Source organism: Condylura cristata, unplaced genomic scaffold (genome assembly GCF_000260355.1).
Source record: "Condylura cristata isolate star-nosed mole 26May11 unplaced genomic scaffold, ConCri1.0 scaffold00014, whole genome shotgun sequence".
NCBI lineage: Eukaryota > Metazoa > Chordata > Mammalia > Eulipotyphla > Talpidae > Condylura > Condylura cristata.
Genome location: NW_004567115.1, coordinates 30,646,656 through 30,673,658, shown reverse-complemented (window position 1 = coordinate 30,673,658; position 27,003 = coordinate 30,646,656). Strand labels below are relative to the sequence as shown.

Below are 27,003 nucleotides of genomic sequence, written 5' to 3'. Positions count from 1 at the left end.
GTAACGATTTTTTTCCCACTAGCATACCCTGTTTCCTCCTTCTCCCTGCTCTGTCTTCACATCAGAGTCCTAGGGACATTTCTTATGCACATAAGTTTTTGAAAGTGTTTTGCATTATCAAATTGGCACACTTTTCTTTCTTTGTCTTCTGCTTAAATTCTCACTTCATTTCCTGAAGATGGTTTTGCTCTTTCAGTCTATATTCCAAACTCCAAGAGGGTAGGGACTATCTCTGGACCATAGCTGCATTTCACATCAAGTTGAGCCTTAAGCATGGTGTGTGACACTCGTAGCTGCTTTACAAGAGTTTGTTCACTGAGTGGAAGAAAAATCTCTTGTAGCCTCTGGTCTATAAGGTTTCTTTGCACAATCATGTGGTTGAAAAATGCCTCTGGCTGGACTCCTACCACAGAGCATTGCTGGGGGGCCCCCAAAATCCCATTCCAGGGTTTTCTGAACATGAGGGAGAGTGAACATACGTGTGCCTAAGTAGATCACAGGTGAATCAAAATGATGATTCCTGTGTTGTTTTTTTTTTAAAAGAACGTAAAATAATGTTAGAGTGTTTACATATTTTCAACACTATCTCTTTTGCATAAGACTCAGAAAAGAATATGGCAATTTATTTTATTGGAAATTTTTCCCCAGCAATTTCAAAATTTCTCATTTGGGGAGTTCAGAGCACTTACCTTCAATGGTACACTGATCAGGGACTGGGATCTTCTTCCCAATTTCCACAGCATATGCTTTCACTTTGCCAAGATTTTCCTTTAAGTGCAGGTAAAGCTGATCTTGGTATTCCACAGGGCTTGCAACTGCCTCTGCAGTTTCCTTTTCAGGGTTTTCTGTAACCATTTCTGGCAAATTATCTGATTCTATACATATAATACTTGGGTGTGAAACTGAAGTATTTCCCAGCTGGGATGCATCAGTATCTGATTTCAAGGTAGAATTGTCATTTCGTCGGCTTAGTGGGCATATTTCAAAGAGAGAGACGCTGACAGGAATATCTTCACTCTCTATGGCTTCCCCATCATCTGAACTTGCACCCTTGGGCAGCAAAGTGTGGAAAGCCAAGCTCTTTGACCTATGAGACCAACAAGGGGAAACTAAGGCAGGTAATGAAGGTGAGTTACCACTCACCAATGAAGCAAAGAAAGAATAACACTGGCACCAACAGTTGCTTCCTCTAGGACATGAAACTGAACATTGGTGCTCTTCACAGATTAGATAAAAAAAATACAAGTTATATAACAAAAAAGACCAAGTTGTATAACAAGTGTGTGTGACAAGATCTAGGTCACCTTCAAAGACAAGATTTAAAAATCAATTTCAAGGCAAAACTGACTGGGAAATGGAAAACTTGACATATGTGTTGTTCTTTTTCTACTTTTGCTTCTGTATTTTTATCAGAAATCAAAAGAAGCTTTTGACAGTCTTCTCAATATTAGCGTATCTGTACTTGAAAGGTGTTTTTAAAAACATAAGCCATATTGTTTTACATTTGTATTCTCCCCTTACAATAGCAACTTTTTTGGCTAATGAAAGCACTGTGGGTGAATTTTGTTCGTGGAAGAGGGGGATTGTGGAGGCTATGATAAAAAGTACTTAAATACCATCCTATAGCTTAGAAACAAAACTAATAGCAAACATGAATTACATACTTTTAAAAACCAGCCAAACAAAATTTATACCTGTTAAATCTAATGTCTTTTCTTACTTCCTTAGAAACTTGGCCCAAACTGTATCTTCTGATAGAGCCAGGAGTATTGTTCCCAGCATTGATTTTGTCTTCAAAAGCTTGGATTTTAACTTGGAGCTTTTCATGGACATCATTGACTGCTGCAGTGAATTTGTTTTCTTCCATCTTCTCAGGTAATTCCATTTCAGTGCTGGTTTTTCTCCTAAAGGGATAATAACAGTCCTTGAATTGGATGGTGATCACATATACCCTTCTTGAGAATTTTAATTTCTATTAACTTCCTCCTATTCAAAACTGAAAACTCTGCCTGATAAATTTTTGATCAGTCACTGAACAATTATGTATTGAGTAACTACTCTGGACATAAGTCTCTAAAGTTGCTTCAATAGCTTATTTGCCAGAAGTTTAGAAACACTTGTTTTTATGTCAGTTTTGTATTGAAAATACTTTTTTGAAAGAATCCTTTAGAGGCCCTCCCTTGTGGTGCAGCAGGTTAAAGCACAGCACTGAGAATCTAAAGCTGCTTCCGCATGAGTTTGATTCCACTTGCCCCGGAGGTGACCACATGGCGCGGCAGACCTCTCCTGACCCGTCCCTGCAGTTTCCTTTTCAGGGTTTTCTGAAACCCTCAGCAGTGTACTTCGTCGATCTGCCTGATCTGTTCCCCACTCTGTCTCTGGTGAAGCCTCTCACTGCCCCTGAGCCTCTGGCCTGTACCCCAGTTCTGTATGCACAAATAAATAAAAATAAATCTTAAGAAAAAAAAAAGAATCCTTTAGAAAGAATAAACATTTTAATAGTCAGTCACTATACTACTAGTTCTCCAAAAGCATGGATTTCATATAATGTTCATGCCAGGCATTTCTTCAAAAATGAACATGTACTAATCTGTTTGTACTGATACTATAAGTATCAGTAAGATATTTATTGTTTTGTTAATTTCAAGAAAATCATTGTTAAATTCAAGGAAATCTTTCAATGTTATGAAGGAAGAAAAATCTTTCTAAATCTTAATATGTTGGAAGAAAGCAGTTCTCCATAAAAGATAGAGTTCCAAATATCTTTTATAGCAAAGTTTATGAAACATTCTCTGGGTCAATGAGATGATATCTTTAAGACAGAGGCTTTGTGATATGACTTTGGAACCTCTCTGAGGCTAACATAGTATTTTATGTGGAGCAAAAGCTTACAGATAAGCTGCAGAAATAGCTCATGGCTACTCACTCAGGTGCTGAACAATTGCAAGAAAACATTAAGCATCTACAGTCCCTAATCTGCCTTTTAATAACAAACCAATAGAGCTGTCTTAATTTTTAACAATTACTCTCAATTACATAATATGGAGGTGGTATTAATTTTTTCCCTTATAATCACAAGGGTCAATAGTCCACAGAAATCCATTCACCAACATGACTGAATGGAATGACACTTTGTTGGACACAGCAGAGGTTCCAGGGCAGGGTTGGATATCACAACTTTTCTGACTGGCCAGAGAGGCATCCGGCCTTGAGGAAGGGTTCAGTTGTGGGATCTCAGTAGCATCTCTACTAGTCCTCCCCAGAAACAGTTGTGGATATACACGTTGGGGAGGAGAGCAGATCATTTGTTAGCTAACCAAGACATTGTTTATGGCCAAATAAGCTAATGCCAATCAAATTTAAAAGCATTTTAATAAAATTTTTATGTGTCCATGCTTTTGACATACTGTTCACTTGTTTTCCATACCCTGCTTGACTAAACTACACACAAGTAGATTTCAAGGGTCGGTACATGGGAATGACAGTTAATCGTGAACATACTGCTCATTCAGACATATACACGATACTGCTGCCCACAGGGGTGAGGTCGACATCTTCTAGCCAGAATGTTCTAAATTTGAACTTTTACTCATACTGTAAATGAAACCAAGATGGTGCTATCACTAGAGGATATTATACAAACCAAGATGATTATCTAGGTAATTTTAAAATAGCCAGTGAAACCTTCAATATGAAAACTTTAGGGAAGCAATATTCATTTTTCAGCCCATCCCATGTTAATCTACATGGAATCTAATCAGATTTCGAAACTGAAAGATTAACTTTTTAGCTCTATTTCAGAAGTTTCTGTACTTGGTATTATGAAAGCTTTAAAATTTGTTCAACACACAGTATATTTAAATATACATATTAGATATTGAAAATTACACAAATTTTAAAATCTCAAAACTTATGAATTTTTAGAATAATTTCTTGGTTTAATTTGCTTTTTTTTAAAAAAAGTAAAGTCTGGGATAACACAGCAGCTAAAATAATAGCATTTTCAGATGGAAAAGTGAACAAAATGAAGAATGATGTAAAAATAAATAAATAAATAGCATTTTCTTCCAAAAAACTTCACATTTTATATGATTATAGTAAATCTTAGTAGAGAACTTTATTAGATCAGCTTCTGACACTTTTAAAATAAAATTTTCTCACTTTTGGAGATTGCTCTTTTATTTATTAAACTCTTTATGCCAATTTTCCTCTCTGTGAAAAGGGAACAATAACTCTACTGGCTCATCAAGTTGTTGGAAAGATGAAATGACAGAATTATTGTTAAACACTGCTCCTAGAGCATAACGGACAGTTACAGATGTTAGATGTTAATATGAATTGCCATCACTATTACTTTTTCCTCTGAGAACTTTATTTGGTCTACCTAGAGCTTGTGTTGATACATACAGCAAATACCTGTGACCTAGACACAAACAGACCAATATTCCATATGCCAGGGGGATCGGACCCCAGTGGTGTCAGAAAAGGTCACTTAGCTCCTTCTCTGCTCCCATCTCCAGTTACCACTGTTGGTCACTAGGCACCATGGCCGAGTGAGTGGGAGCCTGTGCTGCTGAGAGCGCTCTTCCTTCCTTGGGGTGCCTTATGGCACCCTGAGGTATTTCTGGACATCCACTGACCCCCAGAGAAGCAGATGAGATGCCTCTGAGTTAGGGTTGTCAGGCAAACTATAGGATACTCAAAAGAATTTGAATTTTAGATCAGTGACAAATACAATTTTTAGTGTAGGTATGTCGTTAGTAGAACATACTAAAAATTATTACACTACACTACACTAAAAAAAAAATTGTTCTTCTGAAATTTAACTGACAGTCCTGTACTTCTACTTGCTAAGTCTGGTAGCCCTCCCTCAGGGTGGCATGGGGGCACTCCTATGCCTCCGTGTTCTCCCATGGCTGGCACAGGGTTTTGTACAAGGACCCAAAGTATCTGTGGAATAAATGAACTAAGACCACACTGGTGTCTCAAGCCAGTCTACTCCTGCCCTTAAGTCTCTTGTGGCTTACCACAAGCCTGTGAGGCATCTCCTCATTCATAATGGGGAGGGGCTGGGCAGTGTCATTTGGGAAATATTAAATATTGAGAGAAGTGATCAGCAAGAGTGGGAATAAAAGAGAGATTTTCAAAGGGCCAAATAAGAAGATTGAAGAAGTAAAAATGAAAAATTTCTTTTTTGAGCCAGCAAAGTGATGTCTGCAAGGCTGGTGTGTGTTGCCAATAAAAAGCACAATTCTCACACAAAAACTTTCTCTACAATGCTCCTTTATGATCTGGAGATTTCCATAACATAGGAGTCAGGGAACAGGCAATGAAGACTCCTGAGGCTGTCCAAGCTGCAGCATGGACCAGAAAGAAGAGTCTGTCACTGGCCATCAATCTGGGGTCCTCAGCTTTGTTGCCAGGGGGTTAGGATAAGTTTTGTTTCTCACAGGCTTGAAGGTCAGGAAATGGTAGTCAGAAATTTGGCTTTATAATAAACATCCTCCACTCAATTGTTTTTCCTCTTGGTTTTAACACTGAGTATAAAAAGACAGGACAAAATTTGCTCAGAAACAAAGCCCTTTCCTAGAGCTAAATTCTGCTTTCCTTTTAGACAAGGACCTCCATCAGCAAAGTGAAAGTTGGGGAGGACCCATGGTCCCCTGTGCCTTTACAGGGGGGCTTGGGGGAGGGGCCATTGGGTGGGGCTCATGCAGGGGTTGTTATTTCTTTTCCATTTGTCACTTTTAACTCCAGAGGTTATTTTACAAAAATCTTTGTCAGAGTTCTGTAATCCCCTAAATATTAACTTGGCTTTAACTCAACATGCCACATTACAAGAGGCTCAGATGAATTTCCAGTCTGAACAGTTCCTGGTCTCTGTTGCCAAAGTAAAGTTTTTAAAAATACCTCCTGGGAAGCTGGGGGAGGCCTAATTACCTCCCTCCACGTGAGCTGGGACTCCCCTTAGACATGACTGGCCCTCAGGCAGCTCACTGCTCTCACTGAGCCCAGAGATGAGACCAGAGCTGGTAGTGTGGAGACAGGCAGCCCATATTCCTGGTTTTGTAAATTAAAAAATAAAGAGTAATATCAGTAAATGTCTGATGAACTTGATGTTGGCTCCCACACCTAGGACATGCAGAATTAGGCTAATTCGAAGGGAAGTGGGGGAGACGTGAAGGGTCTAATCTACACTGAAGTCCATAGTTCTTTGGATATTATGCTCCTTTCTCTTCTGCAACGTGTGGGGTCATCAGTCATACAAGAATGCCAGGTGGTCTCCCAGCCCACAGCCCTACCATCTGTTTTGGACGGCAATGAGCGAAGCTGTGGGAATGACTACACCCATAAGGTTCTGGATGCTCAGTTCTGCCTCTGACTGCTCAGGGCACAAGAACAGAGATCACGTGCAGTGATAAGGGGACAGAATGTGGTAATGCCTCTGCTAGAACATTGCTGGGATGAAATGACTTCATGATTAATCTCATTCACATAAGGGCTTCAGAGGATATGGTGTGTGGAAAGGGACTGAGTGTGGACTTGCAGGGAGAGACCTGGTTTCATGACTCCAATGTCCTGTCCGTCAGTGATGTGGCAAATCTCTGTGTGACTCTTAAGTCTCAATTTTGTCACAAACAGGATAAATGACAGCATATCACCAGCTTGCTGAAATGATGATGTAATGTAATGCCTTTTCCAATGGAGCCCAAATAGAGTATGAAAAAGCCCAGTGACAAAATGCTGGGTGGTTGTAATGCAGAGTGGACATTTGATACAGAAGAAGGTGCATCCTGCAGGTGATATCACACCTGTAAGATAGGCTTCTCCTGCCCAAAGCCACGGAAGGCCACATGATCTCTCACAGGCAGGACCATACAACCCTTCTTAGCCTGAAGTCTCCTGAAACATGACTAAAGGAGAGTGGCCTCCCAAGCGTATGGGCACATGGAAACTGGGATAGAAAAATAGTTGATTTAAAAAATCTTTAAGCATGAATTCTGAACCACTGCACACACAGACTTTTTTTGTGCTGAAAACAGTTTAGATGACCTGATGCAGGAAGTGACTATTCTAGCGTGAATGCTCATTTTGGTCACTTTTCACTCAAGCAATGCAGGTAGGGGACATACAGACGGTCAGCAAACAGTGTGAAGTCCCTTTCCTGGTGACTCCATCAGGAATCACCAAAAAGCAGTGTCAGTGCTACCTGAGGCAGCTGGAGACACACTCAGCCTCCCCCTAACCCCACCAATGCTGACTGTCCTCTTAGACACAATCTCCAGGACCCGGCCAAGTTTGAGAAGCACCTGACCAGAAAATGGAAAAGAGAATCACTAGCAGACCAGGGCACAAGCATTTTCCTTTGATCCAGCAAAGCTGCTAAGGGTTTCACTCACATCACAGGGAGGAGAGACTTAAAGCCAGGTAGTGTGCAGTGTTTGCTGTTGGTGTGGTAAACAGGTTGCAGTTACCAGCTACAACTTTGTCTTCCCCAAGTCTTAGAGGGTTTTAAACACAGGAAGAAAAGTCATGCAAACAGTGAGTTCAAAATTAAATTATGGGAAACACCGAAAAGGAACAGGGTCTGTGAGGAACAACATAACACGCAGCTGGGTCACAGGGTCTAGCATCCCCCCTCCACAAGGAGCTGTGAGCACTGGTCCCTCCCCACTTTTCTCTCCCCTCCAGGCTGTGCTTTGGGGTGCCCTGTCTATTTGAAATGGGAAGCCAAGCCACAGGCTTTCTTCCTTCTTGGTGAGTCTCATGTTTTGAACACTCTGTGCTACAGGAAGGGCCTTGACTCCCCTGCCGAGCCGTAATTACATCGCCCACACTCTTCAGTGGGGGGCTACCCTGCCCCCTCTCCCCTCACCTACACTGCCCACAGAGCCCACCCTCCGGGGCTCTCACTTCCCTGGGCAGCTCTCCTTGCCTCAAAGCTGATAATGATGTCTCCCATCTACCTCTCTTGCTGATAAACGAATTCCTGGAATACTTTTACAGACCTTCACATCACCATAAACGCTGCTTTAAGGAAGGACAAATGGCAGAGAAATGAGCACCAGATGGGACATAAATGGTACCACATGTGAGCCGTAACTCCCTCAGTCAGAGGGGCAAAACCTGAAGCCCTTCCTTCCTTCCCTTCGCTTTCTGGAGGAGCAACCTCCACAGCTACTGCCCCAGATGACTGAAACCATTTTCTTTTACACAAGTGACCACCACAGACCTCTCTTGATGGAAAAGATACACTTGCTTTTCACTAAAGCTCTGGTTACCTTAGTGGGGTGAGGTGACATTCAGCTTTTCCTAGCAGGGAGTGATGCTGACCCAACACCACATGTTTTTCATTAAAGTCCTGAACCTCTTGGTGCACATTTCCCAGGCCAGCAGTTGCTCTCAACAAATCAATTTCTCTTTGTATAAACATGTCTTGCCTAAAAGAGTGGGAATTCTTGTTAGCACTTCTAAGACTTAACTTTCCATTCAGAGAGCACAAGCTGTGAATTTTAGCTCTTTCCAGTGTAAGGGGGGCCCACAGAACACTTTGGACAGGACTGCAGGGGGAGGGGTGGAGAGGCAATGAGAACTGAGAGGGTCAGGGGAGAGAAGGGCAGGAGGGCAGGGGTGGGGGGCGAGGCTCCCATGCTGAGTGGTGCTTAAACTGGAGTCTAGGGAAAAGGCCACCTTTGATAGCAAGAGAGGCACAGAAAGGGTATTCTGGAAGCTAAGAGAAAGGTTAGTGAGGCCTCCTCTTGGGAACAGTAGACAAAAGTCATCCTTGACATTCCTTTTAAATTCCTTTGAATTACCCATGAAGTACTGTGAACACTAAATCTCATCCACACTAAAATTTGAGCTCTGTTGCTTGCACTAGACTAAAGGAAGAAACAAGACAATTCTGTAAGCTGAGGTTGGGGATTCCATCACTGCCTCTCTACCAACTACCGTGGATCTAGAGTGGAAGGCTCGTGCCTGGCGAGGGAATTTTACTTTGTTCTTGTCTGCCCAGAAGGTTTACACCATTATGCTTAGACACAAAGCCTTGGTAAGCCTGATCCATATTAAAAGACTTTATGTTGTGGCAATTAAATAATACAGCACAATAAAGACCCCTAGCACAGAATTTGACACAGGGTAGGATCTAGTTGGGAGCTTGATCGGACCTAAGCAGCCCTCTTTGCCAAGTCGTACAGAATGTGGCTCCCTGCTCTCTGTGTTTCTGCTGTGGATTCCATAAGGAGCCATCTTACTCTGGCTCTCAACAGACCCTCCAAGGGGCGTTACTACACCAGTGCCAGGTTTTGGTGCAAATCCCAGGATGTCAGCGTGGAGACTTTGGAAGGGCAGTTTGTAAAGAGCTTGAGAAGGGTCGTAGCTGGCTTTGTTGCACAGTAGGGCCGCGTGGCTCTCCCTATAACCCACTTCTTTGGTGTTCATTGCATGGAATTTAGAATAAACCAAAAACGTTGGGTCCACTCCAGGGAGGGCGGATTGCCTGGAGTCACTGTCCTGTGAACATAATCTCCTTATCCTATTTGCCTTTCATTCCCAGACATACTGTTTTCTCATTTCCTCCCATCATTATGTTACCTCCTTCCCATTATCACAAAATCAGATCTGTACGGCCCAATGGACTTTGACTACACTTTACCTTTCATTGTTCTTTCAAGCTTCCCCTCCCCCCAGGGCTGAAGTTTAAAAACAAAGACAAACATAAAACCTCACCATCATTGCCAAAACAACAAACTTACCACTCTTTGAGTCAGGTTTGGGAAAGCTTTAATTACATACTCTGTGTTAAAATTCTTAAAAGCAACTGTTTCCAACTCAACTTGTCTTTGGTGGCTTTGGCAAAGTTTTGAAGGTTGGATCTGAGCCCCACCCTCCTTCCCTCTTTCCACAATTATCACCACTCAAAGTTTCCATCCCCAACTGGGATCTGAACCTAACCTCCAACTACGACCACCCATGACAAACTATCCCTAATTCCAAAGGTGTCTGATTAGAGCAGCCCCCGAGCATCACAGTGACAGGCAAAGGCGTCTCTGGGCAGTGATCAGGGACTGTGCTGCCTCAGCCTCTCCTTCCCCAGCGTCTCCTCTGTTCTGGCAGCACTTAACACTAGAGGCTGCTCAAAGGTCACTGCAGGTGACACAGTTTTGGAAGGTCTAGCTCATCCCTTATCTTGACACCTTCTGTTGTTTGAACCCACAAGAAGAAGCTCTCTTCTGCTTCTTCAGAATTAGCTTCTAAATTCTTTGGTTGTCCTGTTATCTTACCTCAGTTTGCTTATTGCTTAGAAAGAAACATTTTTTTCCTAAAACACAGGTACAAGAAAAGTGCAAGTGTGCTTACTTGGTGCATCTAATAAAACTCACCCAATTAATTCAGAGTCATTGGCACAAAGAAGTCTCCTGTCTGCTCCAGCCTTACATTCTCAATAGGATGCTAATTGGTTTTCTTTTGATAGTCTTATAGCTTTGGCCTGAAGTCTACTATCTGGCCTGCTGGAGCATGTGTTAGATTTGTAAATTAGATGACATCTGTTTTGAATTTTATCATCTTTAATTTTCTTTCAAGCTCTCTTTACTTATTCATTCCCCTTTATTTGTAAGGATAAGACTTTGCTGGATGCCTTAGACAAAAGAGTAGACCTTTCTGCTTTGGGGGGTCACAGATTAAAATTACTGATGCTAAATGGTGACAATGAAGGCTATTCAGGGAAAAGATGTTGGTAGAGAAGCCTTAGCAACCATCCAGAGGGGATGTGCAGCTAATACAAACGGTTAGCTGTCCACATTGGTGCTCTAAGGTTCCCACTGAATAATCACAGTCTATGAGCAGGAGATTGACAGTGAGGATTGAACTGGGAAAAGGGTTTGAATCAAAAGAGGTTGAGGTGGTAACAGTGGTGGTGGTGATGGTAGATGAAGTGAGAATCTTCATACTAAATTTTTGGTTTTCTTAGAAAAACAATGGTGAAATCTAACCACAATCTCATACATGTAGATTTGTTTTTTTGTTAGTGAGCTCTTCCTCCCTATCTCTGAGGCTTCTAGGAAGGGGAATTGTTTATTGTTAAGTGGATTGGGCCTACTTATTAAAGATTACTTTTCTTGTTATAATGCCTAATGTAACACACCTGTGTAACTTTTTTCCCCCTCTCTATAAACCTCACACTTAGAAACTTGCAGGTGACAACTTTGCATGTGTGGAGAGACAAGCAAAGAACTGGACCACTGAAGGAACATTTGCCATCTTCATTTCTGACACTTGTGCCTGCATCACTGGAAAAGGAATAAGTAGGTCCACTGGGCACAGAACACAGAATGGCCCCCCACCCCCACCCCCAAACACCAGCTGTCAAGGCTCAAAAAATTTTTTGAGGTCACATCATGAAAACTGGCCAACTTCTATATGAAAATGGTTGTATTTGCATATCAATGAAAGACCATCCTTTTGAGACTGAATCTCTTCAATGCACTCTTCAATGGTTAGGCTGGTCCTGAATCTGTGAAAAGGCTGTTTAAGAAACACAAAAATCTCACTATCACTGCCAAAACAACAGACACATCACCCATTTAATCACAGTTTGGTCAGGATGTCTCTCCTGCTTCATAGAGTACAACATGCCCTTCCACAAAAAATCTCCCTGTGCTCATCTGTGCAGGGACAGTGTTGGTGGGCAGGGACAGTGTTGGTGTCTCCTCGGCCTCCAGATCTACCCCAGGCTTGACATGAAGCGTCAAGCTAAATGTTCTCTGTTTTATCAAATTGGCTTCTTGTGATTTTGGAATTCTTGTTTCACAATGGAAATGGTATGCTCTCCCTAAATTTGACATCCCCCCCAAAACTCATAAAATGTACTGGTAGTTTCCACTGGGCCCTTTGACTTCTTCAGAACAGAACACTTTTCAGTACAATGGACATGTGTGAAGATGGGGACTGTGGCCCAACGCCACCCGTCTCCACAGCCTTGGGAAGAGGTTAAACTGCCCAAAGCTCTACTTCCGTGAAATAGGACTCTGACATCTCCCACCCTTCCCTGGAAGGTGGTCATGACAATCCACTGAGGTGATGAATCTGAAAGAAATAACCACTAAAATTTACTATTTTACATTGTAATAACATTCACTGTATTTATATTATTACAGATATCCAGATATTATATTATTTGGAACTTCCAAACATCATAAAATGTTTCAAGTGTCTCCCTATTCAAAATATAACAAAACAAAATAAATCCCCTCCTTTGCATGGTGTTCTTAAATTTTTTCCCAGTAGCGAAAACTGGGTTGCTACTTGCAAGAAAATGAAGCTAGATCATTGCCTCGCACCATGCACAAAAACCAACTCAAAGTGGATTAAAGAACTAGACATAAGAACCAAAACCATAAAATATCTGGAAGAAGAAAAGAGGTGGGTGAAACACTATAGGACATATGCCTCAGTAATATCTTTAAAGATACAACACCCAAAATAAGGACAGTGAAGGAAAGGATAAACAGCTGGAACTACATCAAGTTAAAGGGCTTCTGCACAGCAAAAGAGACGCTACACAAAACAGAGACACCCTACTGACTGGGAGAAAATTTTTGCACACAATACTAGTGATAAAGGACTGATAATGAAGATATACGAAGAGCTGGTGAAACTCAACAAAAAATGAAGTGAACAACTCCATCAAAAAATGGGCAGAAGGGCTAAAAAGACACTCTCCAAAAAGGAAATGCAGAAGGCCAACAGGCATATAAAAATATGTTCACCATCACTTGTAATAAGGAGATGCAAATTAAAATCACAATGAGATACCACCTCACCCCAGTGAGAATGGCACATCTTAAAACAACTAGCAACAACAAATGTTAGTGAGGATGTGGAGAAAAAGCAACTCCCTGCACTTGCTGGTGAAATGCAAATGAGTGCAACCACTATGGAAAACTGTTTGGAGGTTCCTCAAACTGCTAAACATGGAGCTTCCCTACGACCCAGCAATCCCACTCCTAGGTATCTACCCAAAAGACACAAAAACACTGATTCAAAAAGACACCTGCACCCCCATGTTTATTGCTGCTTTATTTATAATAGAGAAGATATGGAATCAACCCAAATGCCCCAAAATAGATGACCGGATTAAAAAGATGTGGTACATATACACAATAGAATATTACTCAGCAATCCACAAAAATAAACTCATGTTTTTGGCAGCAACATGGATGGATCTAGAAGGCATCATGCTTAGTGAAATAAGCCAGAAAGAGAAAGAAAAATCATAGCAGGAGTGTAAGCGGTCAGGAACAAATAAAAGCAAATGTAGTAAAGTAAAATCGAAAAACAACAAACTATAAACCAGAGACATTTTTTTGTGGTAGAGAGGGAAAGAGGACTGGGTTGAAAACTGTGGTGGGAAGAATACACAGGACTATGGTGGAAGCACACTGGTGAATTGGTGGATTGGTGGTGGGAAGTCCACAGGGATTACAACCAAGATGATAAAATGCAAAAGCAAACAAATTAATAAAAATAGAAATCATCTAAAACAAACACAAACAAAAAAGTTTTCCCAGTAGCTTCCTCAAAGGCTGGCTTTGGCTTTGTGTTTACTCTCCCTCTCAACCGCAGGCATTCTGTCCTCTACTCTCTGCAGCTCACTCCAATCATCAATAATCTCCTCATGGCCAACACTATGCACTTCTCTGTCTTGTCCTCATGACCTGAGTCCAGTCTGTGCTCCTGATGATTAGGATGGAACCAGAGTGAACTTCCTGAAACACAATTCTCATGGACCCCCTACAATCACGCCACAGAACTTATAGGGTAAAATTCAAACTCGTAGGAAGTCCAGACTCTCCCCACTGTGGGGTCCCTTCCGAACACCTCGTTGGCATTTTCTGGTATCACCTTCTTGTGAACACATACGCTAGCCAGACAGTCAGCTGCCGCTTTCAGAAAGTGCCAAACTCTCTCTCACACTGCACAAGCCACACTGGTGTAATCTGGGTTCCTTTCACAACTTGGTTAAAAACCTGACTCTGGGATGCTTTCTTTATACTCAGTTTCCCATTTCTTTCCATCCCATGCAGAGGTGTATAACTGTTGCTGTGTTACCCAAACTCCTTGACCCCATTGTGATTTGTACAATGCCCCTCTACTCTCTGATTATGCATTTAAACATTTATCTCCTCTACTACACAGTGAGCACTTTGGGTAAAAGGATATGTTTTAAACAGCTAGCTTTTGGCAGTTTCCTCTACAAAGCACACAACTCTTAAATGCTTATTAAAAAAATATATAAATAATACAAAATATTATTATTTGCACATTTTATTCTTTGCCATTATTTTATGTACTTTCTAGAAAGTCTTGTTACATTTGGGTTTTAACAGATTTAGAAAAAATGTTGGCAAGTGCCAAACTCAGAAATTTCTCTATGTTGAGATAGTGAGTTTGGCATATTTGGGGGGAAATTCCACACCTCTAAACTTGTGCAATGCCTATGTGGGGGTCACAGCGGATCCCTGTAGTTCCAGGGACTCCTGCTCACCTGTCACTTCTGGTCTGGGCTGCTTCCAGCTGTCGGCTGAGGAGCTTGGCGATGGCGGTGAAACTGTTGCTCATGCGGAAGATATCTCTGCTCTGAGGGCCAAGGATGGAGGAGAAGGTGTCAGTGATGCTCTTAATCTCCAGCAGAAGAATATGGTGGAAAGAATGCTCCATGCTGGCCAGCTGGCTCACCAGGAACGGCAGGCAGCTCCTGGCTCTCTCCTGCCAGACAATGAAGAACATGCAACTGTGGGTGGGATTCCATGAGTGCAACCACAATGCCAACAGATGAAGATTCCTCCAGAAATTAAAAATGAAACTACCCTGTACTCACAAACCTACATTAAGGCCTATCTCCAAAGGGAATGAAATAATGATCTCAAAGTGCTATCTGTTCTCCTATATTCATTGAAATGTTGGTCACAGTAGCAAAGAGATGAAAGTGACATAGTGCCCACTGGTGGGTGGATGGATAAAGAAATTGTGATCTGGCTCTCCCTGGTGGTGCAGCAGGTTAAAGCACAAAACTGAGAAGCTAAAGCCACTTCTGCATGAGTTCGATTCCCGCCTGCCCTGGAGGTGACCACATGACGCGGCAGACCTCTCCTGGCCCGCCCGCTGCTCCCCTTAGCAGTGTACTTCGTCAATCTGCCTGTTCTGTTCTCAGCTCTGTCTCTGGTGAAGCCTCTCACCACCCCTGAGCCTCTGGCCTGTACCCCAGTTCTGTATGTACAAATAAATAAATCTTTAAAAAAAAAGAAATTGTTATCCACCTATCTATTTATCATTTTTGTATCTATATTCTGGAAGATTATTCAGCCTTAAAAAAGAAGGAAATCCTGTCATATGCAACAACATGGATGAAAACAGAGGGTATTATACAAAGTGATATAAGTCAGGCAAAGAAAGACAAATACCTCATGATATCACTTACAGGTAGTTTCTGGCAAAAAAAAAAATCAAATTCATAGAAATAGTAGTAAGAAAGTCGTTGCTAGGGACAAGGATATAGGAGATATAGGGAGAGTTTGGTCAAAGGGGATAAACTTCCAGTTACAAGATGAATAAAATCTGAGAGTCTAGTGTAAACATGCTGACTATAGCTGATAACACTGTATTTTCATAACTGAAAATTGCTAAGAACTTACATATTTTCAACAAAAAAAAATGTAAACAGGTTATGGCTGTGTTAATGGGGAAATCCTTTCACAGTGTATACAAACATCAAATCATCACATTGTACACTTTAAATGTCTTACAACTTTATTTGTCCATTATATATCAATAAGCTGGAGAAAAAAATGATGAAGAGCAAAGGTTACTTTAAAAGGAAATCAGAGTCCCCAAGCCAGCGGATGATGAAGCTAAAGTGCTTTAGGTAGAGAGTTTGCTGATGATATATAACTGAGTTTCATTCATAGTGCCTCTGAATTGGCTTATTTGAAGTTTCATTTTTTTATTTTCTTTGACTTTCAGGACAGTTTTTAAAATAAAGCTGTTTTCTTGTTAAGTCCTTTCTTAGAAATCCGCAAATAGTCTCATTTGCATATTGTGCCAGGTCAAAGGCTCTCTACACAGTGAATATGCTAACCTCACCAGCCACCCTGCCTGCTCACTTTCCCTCCTTCCTTCACCACCTCTCCTGGGCCACAGCTGTGACTTGCTGGCTCCCTCATGGGAGGAGTGTCCAACCCCACCCCTTCCTGGCCTCTGTCAGAGGATGCCACATGTCACACTGGAGAGCAGGTTACTGACTTTCCACCTGGGACCCCCACTCATTTGTTCATGTTAAACATTTTCAACATGTTCCAGATTTTATGTGCTTGGATGAATGAGTCTATTATCTAACTTTTATCATCAATGTCTTAAATAGGTTCTTCAAAGAAACTGAAGATGGAAGACAGCATGTATAAAGCAGACATGAGTGAATTTAAAAAAAAAATGACTTAGTGGACCTGTCTTTTCTATCTATAAAACTCCTTGTTAATCATATTATGAGATTATCAAGACTTAATCCAATATGACTAGAAGTTATCCAAAAAAATTCAAAATTATTAAGTAGGTTATAGGAATTTCATATTTGTACCCAATGTAAATAGTGATATACTATTAATAAATAAAAGTAATTTAAAGCATGACTTCTTTCATTGCTAGCTCCTGTCTTAAAGTCTTATTTTTGAAATATACCTAAATGGAGTCTTAATGTAGCACATATTTAGAATTACAAATACATGGTAGAACGTGATGCTCAAAATTGTTTTAACTGAAGGTAAACCAATCAGGTTTAACTGAATAAAGTCTTTTAGACTTTATTCCAGCATTTGAAAACTTAATTTCTTTAGAATTTAACTCCTGTTTTGTCTCCTCATGAAACTGATCCCAGAGGATCTTCTGTCTGAATTTTTCACTGCATTATTATTTTTTTAAGACTCTTGTTTAGACTTGATTACATTCAATTCTCCTTACTCATGTTTCTACTGAGGACCAGTAGGAATGGCCTGTCATGCGACTGCTGGACGCGAGGACAAAGCAGAGTGACACTGATCTCTGCCTTTGGGAAGTGGTAATCCTCCTTTATACCATGACAATTATAACCACTATAGTCCCCTAATTGTTAAGGTACCAGTCAAACCTCCTAAAAAGCTACTTTTCACACACTAATCACCAACCTGGCATAGAACAGAGCCTGAGGAGTCAAAACTCAGTGTGTCTGTCTCTATTTATGGACGTGAGCAAGACTTACAAGCCAGAATATGACCTTATCCACAAAGCATGTACTTACAAAGAAATGTTTTGCTTTACAAGAAATATGGATTACAGAACAGGTTTGAGTAGTAACATTCCTTAATCTTTAATACGACAAGCTTTCAAGGATTCCAGATGCAATTGCACTGGGAAACATCTCTTAGGGATGTGGCATTTGTCTGCTAATCAGTACCTTAAAAAGTTATTTGCCAGCAATCACTAGAGCACATTGTGTGTGGGAGAGTGGGACAAAGGCCCAGGCTTCTGCAGGCTGAACAGCTAACAGAGGAGACAATTACTCATTAAAGGAGGACAGTCTTAGAGGAATGAGACATATAGAGTATGGGAACAAGTCATTGATGATCCATTTGATACTTTGGCTCAAACAGTTGGCCAGGCTGCAACAGGACACTTAAATGCTCTTGAGTCTAATAGCTTTGGCAATGCAGACACTCGTGTTCATTCAAGAGCTCCATATGTGAATTCAGTTCCCCCGACATTTTCTATTTCTACTGAAAAACAAAGCTGGATGTGGGATCTCTACCACATGCCAGACTCTGCTTTATTTACTTCTTCTTTCTTTCTTTTCTTTTTTTTTTTTTTTTTTTTTTTTTTTTTTTTGGTTTGGATTGTAGAAGACAAACTTCATGAAGGCAGAAGTAAGTGTTTTCTCAGGTAGCACTGCCACATAATAATTTTATACCATTTAGTAAATATACAAAGTTCCTATTTATGATTCTCTAAACACAATTGAGAATCAAAACTTAGGTGAAGTTAGGGGCACTCACTGAAGGAAAAGGATGCCATCTGTGCCACTATAATGTGACAGGCAGACAACAAACAAAACTCATGTGTGAAATACACAGTGTGCTGAATGGAGAAGCTGCCTGAAAGGAAAATGCAGAAGGATAGAGTACATGGGGGAAGGGTCAGTGTAAAATAATATCGTCAGGTCAGTCAGGCAAAGGTCCATTTGAATTCAGCAAGGTCTCAGAAGTGAAACCCAACATTCCCAGCAACCATAAAAAACAGCTACAGTAAAATTTGGCCTATTTAATACCGGGAGGTGGGGCAACACAAGGACAGTGCCCAGGGGAGAGGACACTTGGCTACTGAGGATGCAATTTCAAATTTCAAGTAACTTCCTCAGCTTTCTTTAGCATGTTTTTAGTCATTCCACAAACATGTGATTGGCTTACTAAGAAGTGTCCCTATGTTTTCAATATGAATTCTTTTTACTATAAACATTAAAACGCTTTCTGTGGAGCACGTCTTTTTAAAGGTGAGGGTGGCTCTGTGGGTATTTGCTGAAATCAACACTATTCTGAATGATCATTTAGCAACCAAATTGAGCTGAAGGGAAATTAATCACATGAGGGAACAAAAATTCGAACTGTTCTGGAACTAACATGTGAAACAGGGCCAGCTTCACATGGTCTGTTCTGAAGTCTTGGAGCACATCCACGTACCTCACGGGGGTAACAGATGTGATTTAGATTAGAGAATGTGGTGTTAGGGGACGAAGGAGATTCTGATTTCTCCCTCAGTTCCATGATACTTTGTCTCTGGGGCCAGTGAGTACATTTTTCTGCTTTCAGTCACTCTGCGCCGGGAGTGGATCAGCTGCACCTGTCTGCCTAACTGGAGGCTTGACCTCATCCATTCTGACATAAATTGATTAATTTTTACTAAAATGATACTAGCTTACTCACAGAGAGCACTTAATCTGAGTGTCAAGCTTATTCTACACACTTTCTGCTTATTCATACAAACTTCCAGCAACACTACAAGGTAAGTATAGTGTTCATTGCCATTTCATAGGGGAAACTGAGTCTCAATGAGAACACTGACTTGTTCAAAATCACACAGGCCCTATTTCTCTAAAGTTGTATCCTCCATGACTAAACCCCTAGCTCTTCCTGTCCAAAAACCCAAACCTATCTACACAACTGTTTTTCTATTTTTGTTCATCATCAGGTCTACAGTCCTTTTCATTGAATTGTTTTTGGTTGAAAGATGCAGTCATCATAACTACTTCCAAAGTACAAGTTAGCAACTCTTGGGTTTTTCTGTTCTCAGCAGTGCTTTATCAGTAACAGTGTAATCCCAGGGAAGGGGGAAGTTCCAGGTTCCCTGCCCTACCCTGAAGAAGGGTGGTGATGGGCTGGAAGGTGAAGCTGGAAAAGACTGGGGAAAGGACAGAGAAAGGATGAAGTGGAGGGGAAGAAGAGCAGAGAGAGCAGGAAAGATGAGGACATCTTGGAAGAGGCAGAGAGATATGGCAGAGAGATATGGGCGGGAGCCACACTGGCCTTCTCACCTTGGGCTGGTACCAGGTACTTGGGGGACACAGAAGCAGACTTGAAAGAGACAAGAGATGTGGGGAGACTGACAAAGGCATCCTTTCTCTTGATTTATATTTTGATTTTATTCCTTTTCTTCCAGACTTGTCTGGCCCTTTCTGCCCCTTTCATTTCTTATGGTTCCCTCCAGAAGGTGCCCTAGACCAGTGGCAGGCTTCTGGGCCTCGTGGCCCTCTTTGGGACATCCCCACTTGGCCGGCCATTTACCCACAAGAGAATGGGTTACTTTGGGTGTTTAACTGTGGGAAATCATTTTAAACTCTTCTCTGGATTGCACACTAATTGTATTAAATTTCTTTTCTATTGAATGTCTTATACACTAAAGCATGTTGTCTTTATGCCAAACAAGGATGGCAAGACCCATATACTGTATGCAAGTTTGGGGGCCCTCGGATACCCCCTCACCCTGACCACTAATATAATACTCTCTTAAAATGTATTGAAGACCCCAAAGAGTTTTTATTTATCTGGGTAATAGCATTTTTCTGCAAATTAAGTTGAAATGGAAAGATTTGCAAAAATGTCTGGAGACATCTTTGGTTGTTGCCACTGGCAGCTTTCTAGAAAGCAGAAGTCAGATCCCACTATTGGACACACTATGGGCTCGGGGTAGCTCCCACCACCTAGATTCATCTGGCTCAAAATGTAAACAGTGCCAAAGCTAAAAAACTGTGAGTTAAACAAAACTGGCTTTTGATTTCCTGTAAGCATGTGGTGGTGACGAATTTCTAGCCACCATCTTGATTTGTGCTAAGGCACATTATTACCTTTGACCTTTCAGTGTAAATGTCATCACGGAAAAGAAGGTTAAAGCTAAGTTAGCGTTAGTGTGAAAATAGCTCTAACACACACATCCCTGAAAGTGTCCCTGGGATTCATGGACCACAATGAGAACAGATGTACTAAAACCAAAGGTCTGCAAACTTTTCCCATAAAGGACCAGACAGTAAACATTTTTGAGTTTTGGGCTCAATGTTCCTTGTTGTGGGAAAACAGCTCCAGGCCATTCATAGGTGAGAAGGTGTGTCTGGATTGGGCCCAAAGCAGATCTGCTGACCCTTGCACTAAGTTATGAGTTAGCAAAATTGTCTTGGCTATAGCATTCTGTTTTATCAGTGTTCTTGTTTTGTCTTTCAAATATTGCTACTCTTAGCTCATAAAGCTCCTCTGTTATTTGGTGTTAAGATGTAACTCTGAAAGTGGCCCAAAACAAAAGCGTGGGTGTCTGCTTATCATGATGATAATGTCTCTTTGTTAAGCAACCACAGTGTGCCAAGCACATAGCATGTGTTCCTCAATCCTTATCAGACCCTGTAGCGTGAGGAGACTGTGGTGAGGAACCTGACACTGGCCCAGATTCCAGAGGTCTTAGAACCCAGCAGCAGACAGGATTGGATCAAGGTTGCCTGACTCCAGTGTCTGTACTTTCCACGTCATCTGTGCTGGGAAAGGCAAACTTCTTCCCTCCTCCCTGCAGTAACCTCACCAACTGATCATAGCCTTCTTCTCTGAGAGCCTGGAAGCTTCCTGAGACCCCCATCTCAACAATCTCCTGCTTGTCGGTGGTTCTCATCCCTGATTGTACATTACAACTACCTGGGGCAGTGTTAGACCAATTCTAACATTGTGCATTGACCCCCCACCCTCAATCTATTTAATTTCATTATAAGGGGTGGGATCCAGGCATAGGTGTCTTTCAAACTTCTCCGATGATTCTCATGTGCAACTAGGTTTGGGAATGACTAGTCTATATAGGAAGGAAGGAAATCAGCAGAACCAGCAGTTCAAGAGCACAGAAAAAAGGACACAGGCCAGAGCCTGTTCAGGCCAGTTTGACTCTCAGTGGTTCTCTTTCTTTGTGAGCTGCCCCGGTAGACCCAGCACACTGACTTCCACACTATCCTGTTGCTTCTGGAAGGATAAAGAGTAGTAGAATGTTTGACCAGATTCTCACATAAACAAAAGACTTTAAGAAATAGACTTTAAACACAGTTGTTGCATTTCTCCTGTCTGTTGAACATGCGCCCTCCTTGGCCTCTCGCCTTTACCTAAGAGGTCAGGAACATGCCAGACACCTGCTTGTAAACATCTGGTTAGAATAACTTATGTTTTCTTTCTAGTGTATGTGTTTTCCCCAACAGTGAAAACAGTAATTGTATTCCAGTCTAGCAGGAGCGGCTGACCAGATCTTCTCAACACTGCTTCCCCAATAGTCCTCATTGTGACTAAAAGTAAAGCCCCTGTATCAAACTTTAGTGGTGTTTATTTCTGTCAAGATTCCTAAATCTCTAAAAATTTGAGCATTTGCTGATTTAGGAAGTGTAAGTTTTTTCATAAAATCCACACTTTGCTCTCCCCATTCTTTATCAATTTACAAGAGACTAATAAAAAATAACATTTGTCTGAATGAATAAAAATATTTCCCAGGCTTTTGTTATTCTTGCTTTTTTATTGGGCCAAATCATAATAGTTCTTCACAGCTCAACTATGAAGGCTCCACTCACACACCAAAGAGACTCTTGCAAGGCCATTCACATGTAAATCAGACGAGGAGGCTGATAATACTTTCTCACTGACACTGCGCCAGGGAGATTTTGGGCTTGCTTTAAAACTCTCAGATACCTAATGGGGCCAGCTTTGCTTAGCCACTTGGGGGAGTACTTATTCCACATCTTACCTAAAATGAGATACTGACTCCAAAGCAAGGGTGAAAGCTTTGTATGGGCCCCTCTCATTGACCAGGTTAGCACTTAGGTTAGTAGGTAGCAAGTAGGTAGATTAGTGTATCGGAGGTTAAGCTGGTAAGGAAGTTGGTAGTAGGTCGGCAGGTAGGTAGATAGAGATGTTGGTAAGTCTGTTGATTGGTATGTAGGTAGCTGGTTGATAGGTGGGTTGATAGCAGGGTTGGTTGGTTGGTATTTGAGTTAGTAGGTAGGTTGGTGGGTTGGTAAATAGGTTAGCAATGTAGGTACACAGGCTTGTAGGTAAGTAACTTGGTAGGGGGGTTATGTTGGAGATAGTCAGGTACATCATTCAGAGGACCATAGGTCTTTGTGTACAAAATAAAATAATTGCATTTGCTTGGCTGGTCAGAGTTGAAAGACATTCCAAACTATTAAAATAGGTTTTTCAACTAAACCAGTGCAACCATGCTCAGAGAAATGCAAGTTCCATTTTCTGACATCAAACAGAGCTTGGGGGAGTACTTATTCCACATCTTACCTAAAATGAGATACTGACTCCAAAGCAAGGGTGAAAGCTTTGTATGGGCCCAACAAAGCTTGAATTTGTTTTGGACATATCTTCTAGTCTGTTTTTCCTTCTATTTACCACCGTGGGCAGATTCTCTTATTGACTTTAAACTGGTTGAAATTTTCTTTAATTAGCCAGTAATTATATATCCAAATCCATGCGAGCTCTGCTTTTACTCAGACTAATTCTTCTTATGATAGATTGCTTTGTATTTATGAACAAACTCAGGGTGCAGAATAAAGACAGGTTACAACCACTTGCTTTCGTTTGCAACTCGGTTATTTACAGCAGAATATGAAGTGTGGATAATGGTGACGAAGTATTCTGAAATCCCTTTTGTATCTTTTGTTTTTCACATAAATAGATGAAAGAAAAGAATCTGTTGGTCTGGGACACTGAGTTAGGGAGACCTCCCTGAATGAGAATTGTAACCGTGAGCAAAACAGAGGGAAAACTTCCCTGGAAACCATTTTTTTTTTTTTTTTTAAATAGAACCTCATCTGCATGGTGAGACATTTACAAAGGGTGTTAATTGGATATGTTGAATCTGCTTTCCTTTTGGAGCTATTTGAGGCTCGCATCAAATTTGTGGCAATTTTAAAAACAGCACTCCTGAAGTCTTTTTCTCTATCTCCATTAACAACGCAGTTTCCACTAGAAACAGATGTGCTTGATTTCAGCAGACCTTGGTGGTTATTGAACACTGGCTCTTCCTCACGCCTTCCAATACCTGTCTTTAAGCCAATTCAAATTTCACCTCTTCTGTGAAATCCTGCTCTTGTTTCTCAGCCAAAGTTGGTTGCTCCTACATCTCTGTGCTCTTTAGGCCTCTGGCTGTATCTTTGCAAAAGGTTGGCATCTTTGCTGCAATTACATGTTGAGACGCGAGCTTCCCTGAGGTGTGCCCCTCAAAGGCTGGATATGCCATTTCATCTTTGTACCTTGGTGTCAGCTGCTGGCATGGAGAAATGGTCACAATGTCGAACATCACCACTGACATCCCACCACTCGTGATTGGAGCTGGGAGGCTGGGGAAACCTCTCAACAAAATAGGGCTTTTTATCTTCCTCTCTCCTACTGGGGAATAATTATTCCCATGGTTCATTTTGGTATGGTTGGGTACTGCTGAGACAGACTCAGGCGTCTCTCCATAGCTATGTCACAGTGAGAATCCTGATTTAACCACTTTGAGCCTGGTTTCTTCATCTGTACATCAGGGTTAACAATTTGTTGGCTTACACTTTGTCAACAGTCACATCTCACTCTACTAACTTCTTTCTTTTTTTTTGAAACAAGAAGTTTATTTACTTATTTATTTTGAATTCTTATTTTTTTATTCAGGTAATATTGGCTTAAAACACTGTGATTCAGAGATATAGGCTTACACCTCTCCAGGGGTACGTCACCACATCACACTCAGCACTGAGGCATCCAGTCCTTCTTTCTTCCAGTCCATCCTTCCAGAAACTGAAATAACAGCTATTTAATTCCTCAGTCTCTTTGATAAGTAAATGGCAAAAAGGTAGGAGCCAATCCTTCCTATATGATTATTTTTAATAACATCAGATGATACCAGAAATACAATGAATTAAAAATGTCACTTGATAGAATCCTAGTGTTTTATTATAATTCTTATTTCCAATGTCAGATATACGATTCAATCAATAGTAACTGTTTAAAGATTTTGGTATTTCTTTGACATTATAGAATATATGCCACTTACATGAGAAATTATATGTTTATATTTAATATATATTTCAATAATGAACTAGCCTACTGAAGGCATCTATATACCCCTCCCCCTACTTCTTCCTCCTCTCCAGGTGGATATATGTCATAACACTGTGCTCACCACCAAGGCACCTGTTCTTTCTTTCTATTATATAGAAATATTTATATATATTGAATACATGCAAGTATATATATTTACATATAAACATACACATTTTGATAGATGCCTCTTGCAGGAAAATCAATAGCTGGTTTTCAAAGCCAGTCTTCATTGTAGGAATCATTTTGGAATAGTAAATTTCTACTTACTGGTGGTGTATGATGCTTTGTCTTATTATACCGGGAGACATTTGCTATCCCCTACTGTGTTGTCTGTCTCAAATTTGGGGTATGAACCTTTGCAATAAAATTTCAAATATTCTTGACTGATGAAGTTAGAGCCCCTCCTTCAGAAAATCCAAAATGATAACTGAATGAAACTCTTTGAAACCTTCGCACACAGCTTTTCTGTTGGGTTTTGCTGGTCTCTCTTCAATGTGCCAAGTTTCTCCATCCCAGCCTATGCTCAGGCCTCTCTGAAACACATCCACTTTGGAGATTTATAGCTCCTTCTGAGACACCTTCAAGTAACAGCTTAAACTGTTTTACTTTAAAATCTCTTGAAAAAAAGGAGTGTTGTGAGTTCTAGTTTTTCAGAAACTTTCTTCACTGCATGTAAAATAGAACTGCTGAGTCAAGACTAGCAAGGTACATAAGAAGAGGATTGTCAAAAAGGTTTTCCCTGGATAAATTTCACAGAGAAAATCCACCACCAGAGAACAGACAGGAAGCATAAAAAGCCCTTAGCCATGAGCAGGTGTGGGTTGGCCCCACAGTTGGCTCAGAGACACTTTTTGGAGTTTGAGTCTAAGCACTTGGGCTGCCAGTCATGGACTTTGGACACACTACCTGACAATCCATGGCACAGCTGATAGAACAGTTTAATAGTAGCTTCTGCCTCAGAGAGTGCTCATTAGGATTCAATTAGGCAACAACCAAGGCATTCAGGACAATGCACAGCAGATGGAAATGGTCAATAAAAGTTTTATCTATTATTGTTTGAGGATCAAAAACCCTAAGTATAAGTGCAAACATTATTATTATCACAAAAATTAAAATAAGTGGTTTCAGAAACAGTATGGTCCCTTAATTTTTTTCCAGTTAGCTTTATTAATTGGTAAAGGTTTGGATGTTCTAGAAATGACCAACGTACACCCCCTCCCCCAGCTCAATATAAACAAATATGGAACTATGGGGTTTGTGTTTTTGTCACCTGCAAAAATGTTAGCTAAAAATGAAATATGCTTAATATTTAATATTTTACCAAGAAAGTTGTTTCTTTTTAAAAAAAGGTTATTTTAAAAATATATTTTAAAAAATACCTTGCACTTTAATATTTTCTTAGTGATCTGAACATAATTTTAGTTCATTCTCTATATTGCTAACTAGATCTTTTTCTCTCTGCAAACATTTCCCAGTCTTTTTCAATCTTTTCCTGTTCCTGAGGTAAAAATATAACATCTTCAGTGTTATATGCAAATATTTGCTCTTACTGAAATGGGCATGCCAGCAACAATCACGCTATCCAGTAATTTACAACTTCTGGAGTAATTATTTAATTAGTAAATTTCAATATTTCAAAACATGCTACCCAGACAAGGATATGCTTGTCTAGCCTTAAATACATGCAACAAATTTGCAAGGAAACTAGAGCCAGAATGCTATTAGTTTATCAAACTCAAAAGCTAAGATTCTGTAATTTTTTAAAAAAGATTTATATATTTATACATACTGAACAGGGGTACAAGCCAGAGGTGTGGGGTGAGAGGATTTACCAGAGACAGTAGGGAACAGAGCAGACGGATATCCTGAAATACACTGCTGAGCAGAGCAGCAGGTAGGTCAGGAGAGGTCTGCTGTGCCAGTGGGTCACTTCTGGGGGGGCCGGGGAGCTACATAGTACTGTGTTTTAACCCACTGTGCCACCAGAGAGGGCCCTGGGTTCTGTAATATGTTTAAGAGAACATTGACAGGAAAGTTGCCTGAGATCCCTGTTTTTGTGGGACAAAATGGAATATAAAGAGTTAAAAAAAAATTGTTACTATCTCTCTTAGGCAGACGACTCAGATTTTATTTATTTATTTTTGCACTGTGAGCCTTGAAGAGTTGGGGAGCTGCCATGGGCCCAACCTGTCCCAACCATCTTTTCTTGCTTTTATATTTTTTACATTTATTAATTATTCACTTACTCCTCCCCCGCCACCTCCCCTTTTATCCCCTTGGCAATCTTCCAATTTTAGCTGCTTTTACAAATAGCATTCCA

At 40.8% G+C, this 27,003-nt stretch overlaps 1 protein-coding gene across 2 annotated transcripts in view; it reads right to left on the bottom strand.

Annotated features, from left to right (window-relative positions):
• VEPH1 (ventricular zone expressed PH domain-containing 1) overlaps positions 1-27,003 on the bottom strand; it is a 157,946-nt gene that overhangs the window by 72,462 nt on the left and 58,481 nt on the right. For both annotated transcript variants that reach the window (XM_004682313.2, XM_004682314.2), the window contains exons 6-8: positions 14,552-14,772; positions 1,695-1,904; positions 690-1,087 (exon numbers count right to left, since the gene is read on the bottom strand). In XM_004682313.2, coding sequence (XP_004682370.1) covers positions 690-1,087; positions 1,695-1,904; positions 14,552-14,772 — 829 coding nt within the window. The remainder of the gene's footprint in view (positions 1-689; positions 1,088-1,694; positions 1,905-14,551; positions 14,773-27,003) is intronic.